The sequence below is a fragment of the Halictus rubicundus genome, chromosome 13, assembly GCF_050948215.1.
Source record: "Halictus rubicundus isolate RS-2024b chromosome 13, iyHalRubi1_principal, whole genome shotgun sequence".
NCBI lineage: Eukaryota > Metazoa > Arthropoda > Insecta > Hymenoptera > Halictidae > Halictus > Halictus rubicundus.
This window is the reverse complement of record NC_135161.1, coordinates 14134998-14152417: the sequence shown is the minus strand read 5'-3', so window position 1 is coordinate 14152417 and position 17420 is coordinate 14134998. Positions and strand designations below refer to the sequence as shown.

The following is a 17420-nucleotide window of genomic DNA, read 5'->3' as shown; positions in this document are numbered from 1 at the left end:
TGCTCAAGTTTTGCATTCTTGATATTTTTCTGCGACATTCCAGACCATGTACTAATCGTAATTAATTGTTAAGCAGTGAGATCTTATCTTTATCTTGAAGCTATTTATAACTTTGTGACAAAAAATCGTAGAAATTTTATGAAATATCGTTGCGATAGTAAACTAGAAATGCCCGAGTGAAGCGCGATTATGTTTCAGCAAGTAAAGATTGTGACAAGGAAATAGTTTCTGCGAAGGTCACATTTTTCAGAATTTCGAGGTCATCGGTGCTAGGCCTTAAGTGGGTGGACCGTGTATCTTTATAACCGTCAAACGATGGCAAAGGTCAAGACGCACTTAACGGTCTATAATATCACGACCTTCGTTTGACCTTCAAAACAGATTTAGAACTATGCTAATGCTAGTGGAATAATTTAAGAGAACTTCTCGCTTCGGCATGTCGGAGTTGGTTTCCGGCACAGTAAGATTAGTGAAACGAATTTTCAAGGTGAACCTACATCGATTTTGTATTGTCCGGAGTGTTCGCAAGACAATAATATCAAGAATAACGTTAAACCTGTCATCGTGAATGGATAGACTCGAGCTAGAATTGCATAAATTGATCGAATAAACCTACGAATAAATTATCTTAATTCCATCTCCGAATTTTAATTGAAAAACGCTGTAACAACAACGAGATTACTCGGCAAACGGAGGTAAAATGTTATTCGCGCTGGCCACCGCGTGTCCGCGAGGCTATTTATTTTCACGGGTAGTAGATTTTCATGAAACATTCATATTTTCGGGCAGACGGCGCAGTTAATGTTTAACGTTAATAATCGATGAATATTAACGAGGGTCGGCACTCAAAGTGGCGGCGGCCGGAACGGAAACGGGAGACACCCGCGTCGACGTGTTGTTATATTTCTTTCATAAATTTTCGTACGCGTCCTCGACGCCTCCCCAAAGAGAAAGAGAGAGAGAGAGAGAGAGAGAGAGAGAGAGAGAGAGACGCGGAAATAGGAATAAACTGCGCGCCGGAAAAGTTTACGTGCCATCTGCTTCGCTCGTATAAATATGTCGAGTGTCGCGCCTCTCCGCTTTCGGGAAATCGCGAGAGCGGCTCCCGAGTTCCGCGAAACTGAATTGTTCCGATGCGAGTATCCTGGCTCTAATGAATTCCGCGGAGTCGCGGAGGCTTCGTTGCATTGTGCACGCATTCTATTCGGGAACGCGACGTCTTCGGCTAGCTTTGAAACTTCTTTTTTACCATCAAACTACCAGACATTTCCTTCTCTGTGAATATCCATAGAAAATGCAGAAAATTGTCTGCATTCGCAGTGCGAGATACAGAAGCAAGTTTCGCGTAGACAATTATTTCCGAATTATTTTAACGAGTCGTACAGGACAGTGCTTTTAAATTCTGTCGATATTTTTACTGCCTCGTATTAAATCTACTCGTGCTTCATATTAATACAGTAAGTTCACAGTCCTCTTGTCTATGTCGTAATCTATGTTTTGACAATTAATTTATTGACACACGCTTTCATATTTCATAAAACAGTGCAAACACAAAAAATTGCATACGTCGTTACGTCGCTTGCAGAAAGAAGAATTACTTTTTTCTCTCTCAATTTTTAAAAAATATTTATTAGCTCGCTAGGAAGAGCTCGTTGACTAGCCTGAACACTCCGTATCGTATTGTACAATCCGTGTTTCACCGATTTACACGGGGGCGAGAGTAAAGCGTTCCACCCTTTGGAAATCCGCCGTTTTACCATTGCAATCAAATTAACCATCTCGGCGGGATTGAGAGCAGCGCGGAAAATAATTCAGCCCGAGTGAATCACGAATCACGGGGGCGAATGAAATTGTTGAAACGTTCGATAAAAAGCCTAGACACGGGGTTGTCTTTCCCGTGGACCTATTCCAAGGGAATAACTCCCGAACGAGGCAGCGCGGTAGCTGCAGCCGGCGACTGCAAAGTGCGGACGAAAAACTGAGAATGCTGCAATCGGCATGAATGGAGATTAATTGTTAGCCCCCACCCGGCCCCGTCCCCGGCCACGATTTTACAAGTTTTTATTATCCATGCTTTGCGAACCGCGTCGCTTCGACGCGGCGCGGCGCGGCGCGGCGCGGCGCGGCTCGGCGACTTAATAAGACCAAGAGAAAAATCAGCGAACGGTCCGAAGAAGCGTCGCCGTAATTCATTTGCACACGGCCTCTGCCATTTTCTGTTCATGGAAATCGATTACCACGCGGTAATCTGCCGCCGAGGGAAACTCTGGCCAGCCAACTGTACACTTCAACGATATTTTTTCGCTCTGATAAACTATTGCGAATATTTAAACCGCGTCTTTTTCATCCGACTCGCTGCTGCCGATGTGCGCGGAGTGGACGTCGCTGGCCATTTTTATGGATCGCGAATAGACTGCGCGCTTCATGCGTTTCTGGAAACGTCAGGTTTCACCCCTTTAACGATACTTGTACTATTTCAATGAATCGGAAAATAATCGTTCGGTAAATCGAGTCAATTCAATGAATTAACCCTTTGCACTCGAAGCTATTTTAACTCCAAAACGAAACATTTTTTGCGACTTAGAATATTTCCCTTCTATATACATTTTGTTCGTGTTATACATACAAAAACGGTGCAATTTACTAGTACAACAGTGAAATGTTTAGTAATTTATTAAAGACAAACAAATTTAATAATGTAAAAAATATTTTGAATAAAGATACAATAATTTTTAGTGGCGCCTTACAGTCGCCATTCGAGTGCTAAGGATTAATATTCTGTGAAAAAATGAGAAAAGTAAACGGTTTTAACAGGGGTTGGCAGGCTCGCGGTAGGTGAAGGGTTAATGGAGAAAAATCGACAGAATTAGTTCGAAGCTTGAGTAGGTAGATAGACAAGCAGAACACGTCGGTTTTCAGCATCAATGTAAAATTCGATTTTGCCTGCCGGCAATCTCGAACAAAACAGCTATTGCATACTTCACATTTGTCATTGTAAATACAATCGGCTGTTTCCCGGAGCGTGGTGCAGCCGCCGAATGAATGTTGAAATGGAAGCCTGGTTTGCAGAGCGAGCGATCGACCGACCGACCGACCGGAGAATATCTTTTCTCTTCAGAAACACGTTATTTCATCGATCCGATTCCCCCCTGTCGATGTTCGGCGAAACAGGTGCCCGATTTAAATTCCCCGTAAGAAGAATCCAGCGGGGTCTTGTTTCCGATGTCGATTGCACGGGCTCACGTAGAAAATGCGACACGATTCGGGCGCGGGACGTGGGTGGGTAGGGGTTGGGCGCGGCTTATTGGAGGCCTGTGGAATTCGAAATTATTGGCCGGGTGTTCATCGAGCCCCGGTTCCATTTCCCTCGACGATGGCTCAGGTGCGTCGCCTCCGGTATCAGAGTCTCGAGACGAGCCGAAACATCGCGTTTCCACCCGATGCTCATGAATATCGATCGTTCGCCGATTAAAATGCCGCGGGCACGCCGCGCACCCCCGTAGTGATGGGAATGACGCGATTCTTTCTCACGATTCTCGAGTAATTACAATCCGGAGACCTTCGGATTACACCCCCGAACCTTCTCGTCACACGATCTACGTCACTCTTCCCGCTTTTTACGTGCCGAATAAAAATATTGTCTCCGTAACTGTCGCAGAGGTCTCCACCGTAACTGTTTCAACTTTATCCCCACCACCGGGGGATCCCCCTTGGAAACAGTCGAGCCCTCGCTTTGTTCTCCCAAATTCCGAGGAAATTTCTTACCTTGCAAACTAATTCTTCTGATGTCTCGAGAAACTCGTTGCAAAAGAGTTATTAGTCGTTAGAAGGACTTAAGCTTAGATAAAATCATCACTGGCATTACGAATCGATACTGATCGAGAAGGATCATGCCCATCGCTACTGCTGTGGCTTCGCCGTTTCCACGTTCCGCGCAGGAGACGCAAATGACGAGCGACGGGAAGGAACGAGGAAGAAAAATGGGTCGCGAGCCGCGCGATGCCAGATCACTTTTACCCGGCCCGCGTTATTAATCCCCCACGTAATTGTTAATTGCAGCCTGCGCCTCTCGCGTCCCCTCCCCCCGCGCCAGTCGCTCGGGAGCAAAATGTGTGGGAAACCGAGGCGAAACGGGGACGCTAAATTAGTCGCGAATATTGTACGCTATTGACGCGTTTATAAATTGCATTTTATGGTGACGGCGTCTGTTAACCGTTTATGCTCCCGGTTATGACTATTCTAATACCGGCCTTGTTTTAAACCGTTCCAATTAGTGTTCGAACACCTCGTGGGTCCTATCAAAATTTCGTGTACTTAATAGATTGCGATCTCAAAATTGATTTTTATATTTGCCAAGGAAATCTCGTCGGGGCAGTGGAAGGGTTGAAGGGCTCCAAGTTCTGCTCGACATCGAAGAAGCGTTCCCAGCGTTTGGGACGGTTAGCGTATTTACGCGGAGGAATTATGACTGTCGGTAATGGCCAGTAGGTAAAAATGAGTTTAACGCGGCACGAGGCCGAAGAACGCCCTATTACATCGCTTTGTGGCCGGAATGAAGGGCTCTTGCGGGAACGAGCGCTCGTTAAATCGTTACCCAAGTCGTTACGCATCCGACGGTGGTGCGCGGACTTTGTTTTCGCGCGATTGCTCGCGATGCTCTATCGAGTCCTTTAACTGGTGGCGCGTGGACGATTTTGATGGACGTGCGCCGCGATCCCGGGTTTCCGAGGGTACGGCCGCCAAAGGGTTCCTTTCACCGGTTCGCTTGCCTCTCCTTGTGCACGTTCCGAGTGACAGACTGTTTAATTGGCCGATGGCCAGCTCCGCGTATCAGCCACCGAAGAAAACTTCGAAGCGAACTTCGATGCCTGCGAAGTTTCCCATTCAGCGTCGAAGCGAGCGAGAACTCCGCGTTCTGCCTCTGTTCTTGCAAGTTCCGAACCGGGAATTCCGGAAATAAGAATCCTTAGAACGCGGCCGTTGCAGCGCACGCGGTTTTTCACTTCCCGCAAGCGGGATGCGGAATTACGTTAATCTGTGTATCCGCGCCGCATTGCATTTCTTTTTTTTTCGCTCGTACACTGCGGAACAGAGCTCGGAGAGCATAATTCAATCCGCGGGAGCCGGGGCGAGTTCAATCCACCGTGCAACCGTAATCTTCCATTACTTTAATTTGTTATACGTGAATTAATTAAGTACTGTCTGCGGTGTATTCCGGTTACAGATGGATGAGTTTTATTAATTTCAATTAAGGATCCACCGGATTGAAAATGTATTTCAACATTAAATCTCCGATTTTCGAAAGATTGTGTAATTTTCAACTCTATTATAGACCTTCGATTTTTTATGGTGCACTATTTTCAACAGTTTACACGAAGGTTTTATAAATAGAAATTATCTCAGGAGCAAATAGAACGTACGAACAGTCGACAAACGGTGCATCCGGAAAACAATGAATAATTTAAAAGTGAATCAGAAGTAGAGAATGCAATTTTTTCAAAGAACACTCGCTTCACGAGAAATCGACTTCGTATATGCGAGATCGAGCGTACAATAAGCAGAATTCTCAAACTCGATTTTCTTGAAAACGGGTGTTTGTACGGAGAAACTTTGCATCTACATATTCGACTCGCTTTCGTATTATTGCTTTTACCGTTTCTGTCTCGGACTGATTTTTAAATAACCGGCCATAACAGGCACAACTTGTTTCTCGCGGTATAGTCATTCTAGAAATTTGTAACTTTTTCGTTCTTAATAGTTTTCTAGCCGAGAAATAATATTTCTGCTTACATGTTGATGACACAATCTCGAATTCCTGTTGCAGGAGGGCCATCCTGACGAATCCGGACCTGCTGTCCAGCACGCCGTGGCACCGGCTGCTGGAGAATGATTTCTGGGGCACACCCTTGACCGACAAAGGATCCCACGGCAGCTACAGGCCTCTTTGCGTCGCGACGTTCCGACTGAATCATCTGTTTGGTGGCCTGGAGCCGTGGGGTTACCATTTGGTGAACGTTGCGTTGCACGCGGCATGCACCGTTCTCGTGGTCAGGGTCGCCAGGAAGGTAAATTACACTGTTCCCAAATAATAACGATACATTTCCCGTCGCCAATGTCACCGGATTAAGACTTGTCTCCCACTCCGCACCCCCTCCTACCACGCGATTCCCCCACTCCCGGCCACGTGACCAATCCCGTAACGACAGAGACGGGGTAACCGTAAAAATCAAGAAACTTTCCTGAAACTTTTGACCACAAGTGGTTGATAAGATGCGAGAAAAAATTCGATTTTTCGGATCGGTGGGTCGCCGAACACCGCAGCTCGTTTGCCGGGCGGATTTAATGTCGAGCGATAGAAAACGAGGTAATAGTGACACCTGTAGAGCGTATGTCAAGCGGAGTTGATAATACCAGACGTTATGACGGCTGTTCGAAATAAAATTTTACCGGTCCATTTAATTCCGGAATATTACGTTAATAACTGGCGCGTCGCGGGTTCGGGCTCGGGCTCGGGCTCCTCCGCCCGGACGGTCACTCGTGTCACCTGCCACCTGCCACGGTGATCGTAATGGAAACGGGATTACTGGAGGAAATCCGTTGTTCCGTTTCAAGAGCTTCGGTTCCGTTCGCGCTCTCGCCTGTTTCGCGTTTAATCCCCCAAATAACTCCGGCGACGCCTCCGCGGCCATTGTTCCATAAATCACTGATAATGAGAACTACAGTAACGTCTCGACGTATGCAAAAACTTTGGGACCGTGATATCGCTTGTACAGGCCGAGGCACCTAACTTTGATCGCCTCGAACATAGATTATGCATTGTACAAAAAGAAAATTGATTTTTTTGCAAATAGTATTTGCTCGAGATTAAAGCGTTAAATGAAATAGTATTTACTTATGGAAATATTTCAGTTTTTGTTAGCAAATTCGTTGGATCCTGTAAAATGTCAAAAAATGGAGACAGCAACGAATAAATTATTTCGACGTCCTGGTAGTTTTAGGATTATTGAGCTACAACGTGCCAAGAATTAATGTAGAGAAATTAAAAGGAGGACACTATGTCGAAGAGCCACTATCAAGTTCGACGTTACAAGTTTGACGAGCTATAACATGAGAATGGAGCATTGTCTTGTCTTAATTGTGGCTTCAGCTATACCGACAAGTGCACTGGAGGTGCACGTAAAGTTTGATGGTAATCGGTCGAGTAGATCTTGAGATATCGCGGTTGCTAATTTAACAAGCGTAGTTTCGATCAATACGCGACTGAAGTTTCGAGTATCCCACACGCGGGCAACACTCTGTACAATTTTAAATTGCTGCAACGTCTGCACGCAATGGTAAATAACATACGCAAACATTGAAATCTGCCATGTTTACCAATACAGAAAAATAGGATGCTATTTTTAGTAAAAAAAGAGATTAGAGATTTTATCAGTATTTGTCTAATAAAAGAAATAGTAAAAAATATACACCAAATCCTGTTTTGCTTCCAATATGGCAAATAACACAGGCGATATGTTCGCACGGAACGAACAACAGAGTATTAATAAAATGCAAAAGTATCGATTTTTTCGGACTAGAATATCCCTTCGCGCTGGGAGCTCTTTTGAAAAAAAAAAATATTGGCATGCTGCAAACTCTTTATTAGAAGATGATGGAAAAATTTTCGACTTCGGATTGAATGAAAAATTCATGCAAAAGAGTGAAGAGGAACACGGTCAGTCGCGGTTCCTATATCGGAACAATTTAGCAACAATAGCATTCCGGGGTCGTTCGAGTTCAATCTTGCGTTCGTTTGCATACAGATTTTCTCGCCGACTATTTTTAGAATTGTTTACTACCTCATGACGATGTACTCGATCGCTTCGTCTTTAGGAAACCATAAAAATTGAGAACCACCAAAATTTAAAAGATTCTAGTATTATTTTCTAACTCGTGGCAACGTCGTCCAATTGCGATAAAATTTTTTGTGTGTATCGCGATGCAGACATACCAGGTGATAAAAAGTTTCTGTTTCACCGTGACCGGGTCTGCGGTAGAAAACCACTGTTCCGCGTGGGGTTCTGCATGAATTTTTCGTTACCATGCGTGGCCAAAAGTGGCCATTTTCAACCATCATCCTCCTTTCCATAATTTTCTGTCCATCGGGTTTCGTCGAGCCCTTTGCCAGCTTTTACCGCAAGCCTTGCCGCGAGCGGAGCACCGAGCGTATACCTTGGCTAAAATTTTTGTCCATCGTGCTGCATTTATGATGAGCGGAAATTGTGCTCCGAATTAGATCGCCTAGCTATTCCGGTTCCCTCGGAATCCTCGGTTCATTGTCCCCGATTGTAGACTCGTCCGTAGCACGCGACGGCTTTTCCGTCCCCGGAACAATGACCGAAAAACACACGGTCCTTTCTCTCTCTCTCTCTCTCTCTCTCTCTCTCTCTCGGCCATTGTCCCCCTTACGGTATAGCGCTGTATATGCACAGAGGGAATATTTCTCACGTTACAGGTTCTACCAGGGAGAAACAACCTCGGACACGCGATCACCGGGTTCCTCTTCGCGGTACACCCGATTCATAGCGAGGCTGTGGCCGGCGTTGTCGGCCGAGCCGACCTCCTCGCATGCTTGCTGACCTTGTCGGCCTTCCTGGCGTATTGCGCCCACTGCGACCAATCCAGATCGCCGTTACCTCTGCTGCTGGCCATCGTGTCCTCCACGCTGGCCACCCTCGCCAAAGAAACCGGAGTGTCCGCCTTGGCCTTGTGTCTCCTGTGGGAACTCTGCCGGGGCGAGTCAAATCGGAAGGTGAGCAACCCCACCAATTTCATAGCATTTCAGTACTCTCTCTCTCCGTAACTGACGTACCGTGGGACAGTTACAGTAGAGATGCTACGCCCTTTCTAGTACAGAGAACAGAGTCCTCTTTCACGCTCGAAACTGTGTCGCGGAAAAATGTGGTTAACGGTTAGCGTGACGCGTTGAACGACTCCGAAAAACAGAAGGTTGATTGCACCGCGTATGGCAAGGGTGTCCTTAGAATTCGTGTGGTCCCGAAAATAGCCGTTCCACCATGGAACTCGCATCCGGGATTTACGAACCGCGCGCCTTTGGCCGGCGATCGCCCGGAATTTACATTTTACTACTCGATTCCGCTCCGCCTTACGACCTCGTCGAACGTACGCTTTAACTGCCGCGCGCAGGATTTATGGATCGGCCCCACGGCCTATCAAATTTTAGGGGCCGTGAATTTTTCTTCTCACCCCCGGCCCACCTGGTTTCATGTTCACGCGCGTTTTCGCGGCCCGTAGAAATTCCGCAATCGTGATCGCGAAACGGGAAGCTAAAGGCGAGTTTAGACGTTTTATTCCGGATATTCGCGGGTTCCCATTATCATCCGGACGCTCTCGAGGACGATAACATTTTTAATGTTAGGCCATACTGGTTGGATTTTTTTTTTTTTCTCCGAGTGGATAGAACAATTTAGTTTTAGCACGCGCGTGAGTTCGGAGTTCGACGAATCGATGCGCGCATCGCGACGCGTCGCGGCGCTTCTCACGTGCCTCGGACACATTAACGTAAATTAACGTTTCGAGAGTTGCATTACGCCGGATTGCGCCGCGCCGGGCCGGCCCGCGTTCCCGCCTGCCATTACGAATATTAACAACTGAAAATGGACTGGTCTAGCAGAACGACGTAATCAAATTACCCTCTGACAAGCGAAAGTAGGCGAAGCCGAGCGCGAGCAAACCGCGGCAGATTATTCCGCCGGCGGTGAATTGATAACGGGATGCAATTAGGTGACGCGATACAATTATCCGTGAATGTTCCGGGGATCTCGGTGATTATAAGCAACCGGCGCGCGGCGCGGCCGGATTCATCGGAGCCATGTAATGTGTCTTCGCGCGGTAATGCACGGCACACGTGCGCCCGGGACAGGGTCTCTCTCTCTCGAGCCGTTTTCTGAATCCCGTCCGCAGCATGACAGCTGTACACGGTGCTCGAAAGATTACGGAAGATTGATTCTCGAACGTTCCGCTCTTAAAGGTAATTACGGCTGGTCCACGTTCCGCGGTCTTTGTCTTCCAAAGACGTTCACAGTCGTTCATCAAAATTTCGCATTAAGTGATTCCCTTGTCCTATTGTACTCTCGCACAGTGCTCCCACATCGGATTCATTAGCAGCAGTTTTAGCCTTTTCAAATCATCCATACGTAATGACTCACAATTAGAGTCTTATGCATTTATGGGAAAAATTAGCTGGCGAACTTTGTCTTGAATTTTGTCCAGATGTTCAACGATTTCAAATAAATTTAATAATGTAAAAAATAAAATTGGATGTACATTGATTGGCCTGGAATCTTGTTTACACATATATTTTTATAGGAGCTTTATGTTCATTAATTTTATTGAACAGTCTCCACTTTATAATAAATTTATTATGGAAAGCTAAAGGATAATCTGTGAGGATAGTAACTTGCATAATGATCCGCAGTCTGTGTAATTATTAACGACCATGTAATCGATAATGAACGCTGTTCAATCTGCTCGACAATGAATAACAGATATTGTTGCTGATAATAGGATTGTTGTTCTATCGCGGGAAAGATAAACGAGAAAAAATTTTCAGCTTGTTAAAGAACTCGAAGAAAGGTAAACGGGATCAAAGAATGTGAACACTTTTTATGGAACCCGCAAACCCGACCCCTGTGCACTGCGAGGTTAATTAACAACTCTGGTTCAGTTTGTTGAAAATAGCTTTTATGCTTGCGCTTAGCATGTCCGCAAGAAAGGGAGAACACTGATGTTTCAAAAGAACCTACAAAAGCATACTGAAACTTATTGGAACTTCCAGAGGTATTTAGCGTTTGTTTGGTTATACGGCTGATGTCCACATCTGTTAGTAAAAGTGTTTATTGAAAAATTTATCGAAACGTTGCAATTTTTCTTTCCCTTTATAGTTTATGTGATTGGCATACGCATCGACTGGCAAAAGCGAGTATTTTAATCGATACGGTTTTATTTGTGCTTCCTTTTTTTAAATCAGGTGTAAAAATGATTGCTTTTATTAATAAAACTTTACGCTTCGTTACATTTACCCACGAGTCCACAGATTTATTCAATTGTATAAAATGTTTTCGGCGGGAATCTATTTATTTTACTGCATATTTCGGAAACTTTTTCGAAACATGACCTAGCTTTCTCTCGCTCAAGTGCAAAATACAAAAATTTTAAATGAACTTTCATTGGAAAATTTACGTATTACACTAATTTTCCAAAACCCATTACAGATAATTCTGTATTTGTCACAACATTTTTTAACCACCAGCATAGCAATATAAATGTCAATAAAGTCGATCTGCGCACCGTATAAATTTTATTGCAAACGTCTTTCAGCAACTTTCCGAAACATTTGCCGAGAATGATTAAAACGTCGATCAATGTAACTGTCGGTGAAAATTGATTTTGGTAAATCCTTGTTAGTCGAAATAGCAACAGCGAAGTCTGTATCGGAGATTTCATGCAACCAGAGAAGGAGCGTTATCGTTGATTGGCACGTGTCCGAAATCATTCATAGTCAAAATACCTGGCGCAGCGCTCCAAATCGAGAAATTGGCTGCCTTTTCATTTAGATATGAACTTCCCTGTATCGACATTCGCCGGTTTCAATTGTTCCTTGAACATCCATCAAACTCGGAACTTAAGAAATTAGGCAGTCCAGAATAGACATTTCAATGAGAACGGATATTTAAATTCGGACATTCCAACATCTATTGAATTCTAACATAAATTCATTTAATTCTAATATTAACAAGTCACTTGTGACTCATTGCACATAATTGGCTCGGGACCGGCTATCGCCGTGTTTCGGATGAAGAAGAATTTTCTTATCTCGAACTAGAATGCACCATAAAGACATCCCTCCGCATCTAATCAATATCCTCACCGGAAGAAGAGCCCGAAGCAAATCAAGCTGGTTGGTTGATCGGACGGGGAGCGTCGGATAACAACGGATTTCAATTTCGAGGCGATCATTCAAAATCTGAGAATAGGAGCGCGGGCCGTCTACCGAGGCAATCGGCTGATTATCCGGCGTTCTACACATCAGTCACTCCGTCGTTCAGCGTCGGAAGCTCCGACTAGAATCCGCTTCTCGCCGGAAGCAAACAGTAATACATCTGGCAACGCTCGGTCGGGCGCTTATGCGAACGAATCCCGGTGGAAGCGTATCGAGCGCGACATCCGTCGAACTAAGTTCGCGGGGGAGAGCGTATACTTTGGAGGCCGCTGTAGGACGTCGTCGTCGTCGTCGGAGGTTGCCGCGGAGAGGCGGTAGACAGCCGTGTAACCGATAACGGGATGGCGCTGCACCATGTGCAAACGGAAACCGGCGAGCGATCTGTCGGAGACAGCAGGCTGATGCACGGTGAGCCATCTCCAGCCGCGTTCAACTACCTCGAGCCGGCTTTAACCACCTTCGAACCACCTCCAGACACACCTTCGACCGAACCTCCAGGCGTTTGCCTTTCGCGCACACATCGCATCCGGATGCGCTGGATGCATCAGACGCCTGGCGTGATGCATGTCGCAGGCCAGCCAACGAGCCACGGAGCGAACGCCGGTACGGGTTGGAAGGTTCGAGGGTTGGAGGGGTGCCAACGGTCGTTCGCATTTCCCGACACCCTTCCCGAGAGTAGCGTCTCGCGCGGGAACTCGATCTTCCCGGCTCCTGTCCCAGCCAGCCCTAACACCTCTCCCCCTCCCTCCTCTCTGGCCCCGTTTTCACCATATTTTTCCTCTTATTATTGCGCCATCCCCGGGGGGGCTAACGTTCCCCTAGCGAGCGAGAAACACGGAGAATCCTCGCGAGCTCCTTCTTGCCGTCTGGGTTTCTTGGTCGCGTGCAGAGCCAAGAACGCGCTCCGTCGGAAAGCGGAAACGTCACCGGCGACCTGGAACCTTTCCCTCGTCCTTTTCCGCTCGCTTTGTCTCCACGGTGAGAAAATATGCGCGCGGATCGCCTTCCACGGCTGCGGAAAACGAGCAACTGCGAACGAACAGGAAACTGATGTTCGACGACGATCCGGTTCAACAGGATCTCCCCGTCGACAAGTACACGCTGTTTAGAGAATGGCATTGCTCTGTCATCTATTTCCACGGCGATGACGTCTCGCGTGGCTCCCGTTCCAGTCCACGCGAAGATGATCCAAGGACTCACCCTCCGCGTCCGAACGGTTCCAGCGTCAAAGGAGCCCTCTGTCGATCCACTTCCGGTCAGAACTGGGTTACATTGTCCCGGCGAATCATTCCTTCTCGATGCTGCACACCCTGTGGCAGTGGGGAGACTTCCGCGACGTTTATCGTCCAGGCCTCGCCGACATATGTCGGAAAAGTCCGGGGAATAAAAGAGAAAATAGGGGCCGCCGAGGGTCCGAGAGGAAGTGAAAAGAGGCGACGAGCAAAAAGAGAGAGAGCGTGTAGCGAATATAATTACAGTTGGTTATCGCAGGATCGCGGGGAAAGCGGCGCGACGGCACGCTTAATCGACGCGACGCTCTTGAAAGTCGGCGTTCCGCGCGCAAATGAAAAGTAACGTCGAAAGCTTTTAAAGCGAGCCCGGGCGCGGCGCGGCGTTGCTGCTGAGTCGTGCGTAATACGAAAGCGACATTTTAATGTTAAATTGCGAGCCCCGCGGAAAAAGTCGCCGCGATAATTGCGCGTTCCGGCAATCCTGCGGGGCCCCGACTTTGTCGGACGCCGCGATACAACTTGAGCGACAGATTCGCGACGCTTCCCCGTGTACGCCGACGCTTTCAACCGGTTGCCTCGATAGTTCTTAATTGTACGAGCATTTTTCGCGAGATTCGAAAATCACCTGCGAGCCGGCCGTGTATTCTAATCTCCGTTGTCCACCTTCGATCCTGCTACACGCGCGGAAAAACGTTGTCGGACGTGGAAACAACGCCGGGGACGTCGTCGTGACATTCTTTCGGGTGTCAGTCTTTTTCCGTTACGCGTCCGTGTTTTACGAGCCTCGGACGTTCCGTCACGCTCGATCCATTGTCCCGTTGCATCGCGTTGCATCGCATTACATCTCCCCCGAACGGAGATGCACGGAACGTCGCTGCGTTCCCTGTTTTATCGCGAATCCGCCGCGCGACTCTGCTCGGTCGCCGAGGGTCCGTAAATCTTCGAACGCCAAGGATTTCGTCACATTTTCCGGTCGTGCGAAAAACAAGGGTGGCCTCGAATTAATCTTTCCGAAGCGAACGCTTTCCTCTGAACGCCGGCGCATGTTAAATTAGTTCAGCAACTGCTCCCGGATACGAGCCGTTTCATTTAAATTATATTCGCAAACGGAACCAACCGGGTGGTCGGGTTCCTGCTCGGATGATTATGTTATGAAGATTCCATTTAATTACCAGCGAGACTCTGTCAATAGCCCGGCCATCGCGAAGTTTCGATTAAATCCTCTTCTCCCGGTAATTTCTGTCTTCGAGTTATTTCGATGCCGGCCTATTAATGGCCGCCGATGATTCGTAATCCCGAACGACGATCGGATAACCGAATTGTGTAGCAATCGATGCGCGACCGTTTTACGCGTGGCCTCAGGAACGATTAATATAAGTAAATCGTTAGAAAGTAATCTGATCGTATCCTATTGCTAATGGGAATCGCTAATAATATATAAACCGGTCAGTCTGATCGAAGATTCCAATTTTTCCGTTTGGATTTTCGCCGACGCACAATTTCGAATCAGAAAATATTTTCTACCCTCCCGATTTATATTCCCGAACGTGGAATATATTATTGCGGATTATATAATTTCCGATTTGAAGTATTGATGATGGTCGGCAGATTTACAGAGAGAATGGCACAGTATGCGAACACGACTGATGCAGGTATATCGGTGCACGCGAAGCGAATTTCTGTAGCAGAGTGGCGACGGAGGTTCATGATTTTTTGATGGGGCGTGCAGTTTTTAGTAGGACTCTGTTCACTGATAAGGTGAATCAAAAATTACGTACCTTCTACGTTCACTGTTTGTCCACTGTAACAGCGAGTAATCGCAATTAACCCATTGCACTCGAAGCGATTTTAACTCCAGAACGAAACACTTCTTCCCACCTAGAATATTGCCCTTCTATATATTTTGTTCATACTATACATACGAAAATGGTGCAATTTACTTGTACAATAAGAAATGTTTAGTTGCTTATTAAAAACAATATTTTGAATAATGATACAGCAATTTTTAGTGGTGCCTTACAGTCACCATTCGAGTGCTAAGGGTTAACTAAATTATTCTTCGTGAGACTTTCACCAACCTACTCGTGATATTTTCCCGATTAAAAAGAAGTTGCCCTGCTTTGATACATTAATACATAACATGGACCGAGCTGCAATGAGCTTGTTTATGTATCACAGGTCACTGGGGGGGGATAGAATGCTTTTACCTAAATGGTCGAGTGAATTAAAGATTTCAAGGACAAATTTCTCGTTCCAGGTGAATTGCGGCCTGACCCGTACCCGTAGCCTCGGCATCCTGTCCGGCAGCCTGGTGCTGCTGGTCCTTGGCAGGCTGAGGATCACCGGCACGAGGCCAGAGTTCGCGAGCGCGGACAATCCAACGGCCAGACACCCGTCTCGCGTGACTCGGGGTCTGACGTTCCTCTACTTGCCGGCTGCGAGCGCGAGAATGTTGCTGTGTCCCAGCACGCTCAGCTTCGATTGGTCGATGGACGCGGTGCCGCGTATAACGAGCCTGTACGACCTCAGAAACTTGGAATCGGCTTGCCTGTACGCCGCGCTGATCGGTGCCTCGATCTGGGCGATGAAAGCTCTTCGACGCCCGCCCCGGGAGATCTCTCTGAGCCTTGTGCAGGTGTACCCTCGCTCGATGTCCTCCAGGTGTCCGGTTTGCGCGGGCAGACGCATCGGAGGTTGCCACACGGACGGCTGTCGAGCGGCCAACAACAACAACAACGGGCCCTTCGGCGACTGTCATTGCGCGAAAAGGGCCAACAGCCACTCGATCACAGCGAGCAACGGGTTCGTCAGCAGACAGGCCGCTGCCACCGGTGTCGCGGTGTCCCTCGGCTTCCTCGTGCTTCCCTTCCTACCGGCTAGCAACCTCTTCTTCTACGTGGGCTTCGTGATAGCCGAGAGGATCCTCTATTTGCCGAGCGTCGGCGCCTGCTTGATCGTCGGGGCCGCGATCTCCGGATTCTATCGGATAGCGAGAAGAAGCGGATCGAGGAGGCGAGGCAGAACGGTTCTACTCGCCACCGTTGTCCTGCTCTGTCTCATGTCGGCCAAGACCCTGCTGAGAAACGCCGACTGGTACGACGAGGAGAGCCTGTACCGGTCGGCGCTGCACGTCAACCCGCCGAAAGGTAAGCTGAAACGTCGTTACACCTGGGAACTATCACCTGAAGCCCATCCTGCTCATCTTTTAATCGATCTCCCCAGCTGTTCTCGTCTCTTCCTTGTCCGGACAGGCCAACGCTTCTTCAGCAATTCGTTTCACGTTAGTTAAACATTTCCAACAACCTCCAGAATGTTGACGCACCATTTTTGTCCCTGTTTTATGGAACTTTCAACGGAAAAGTGGGTCACCGGAATTCGAATAACGAGGAGGAGGTAGCACACTGGTATTCCAATTAAAGAAACATTATGTCAGAGGACACAAAGTATACAAATTTGTTACTTGGAAATGTTTCTCTCACAGTGCTTATTTGCGACGTCGCCTCGTTGAATCGACACCTGTTTCCGATGCTTGCAACATTATTTTATCAGACTTTAGGTCGTTCGAAGAGCCACGAAGGAACATTTTTCCAGATTTTTTCATTAGTCGGTTGTATTCCCTTACATAAATTAACGGCTGATAAAATCCGCCGATAGCGTCTCGTATGTTATTCACCGAACAACGGTCCGCTGAAGCAACGAATCCGACCGTCCCTGGTTCAGCTCGATTATGTTATCCCCGTCGAAAGGACTGCGCGAAAAATATAAAATCGCATTAAGCCATCCTCAGGGTAGTGGAGCACGTGCCACGCGATTTCCCAGACCGACACTCGTTTCGCCTCTTTTACAAGCCGTTTCCTCTTTGTTCTGTAATACTCGTCGCGGCAATACGTTAACAATTAAAATTGCGGCCGCCGCGTCGGTATCTCGCTGAATCCGCCGGGCGTTTTAATAATTCTTCCCTCTCCGCCCTTTCTGCGCGGCGGCGGCGTCGAAGAAAACTCGGGGATAGGTTCGGCACAGAAAAAGATAACCGTAAAGATACGCCTCGCGTCCGGGCGGCTCGCGGGCGAATTAAAAAGATAAAGATAACAAAGAGTCGCGTGCTAATGATAAACGACGCGGCGGCGGCGTCGGCGTCGGCGGCGATGATCGAGACCAGATAGGTCCGCGAAATATACGGGGCGCAA

The 17420-nt window shown here is 47.4% G+C and overlaps 1 protein-coding gene across 2 annotated transcripts in view; it reads left to right on the top strand.

Moving 5' to 3' along the window:
* Positions 1 to 17420, top strand: part of Tmtc2 (Transmembrane O-mannosyltransferase targeting cadherins 2) — a 299505-nt gene that overhangs the window by 131233 nt on the left and 150852 nt on the right. For both annotated transcript variants that reach the window (XM_076798959.1, XM_076798958.1), the window contains exons 2-4: positions 5825 to 6065; positions 8495 to 8791; positions 15491 to 16379. In XM_076798959.1, coding sequence (XP_076655074.1) covers positions 5825 to 6065; positions 8495 to 8791; positions 15491 to 16379 — 1427 coding nt within the window. The remainder of the gene's footprint in view (positions 1 to 5824; positions 6066 to 8494; positions 8792 to 15490; positions 16380 to 17420) is intronic.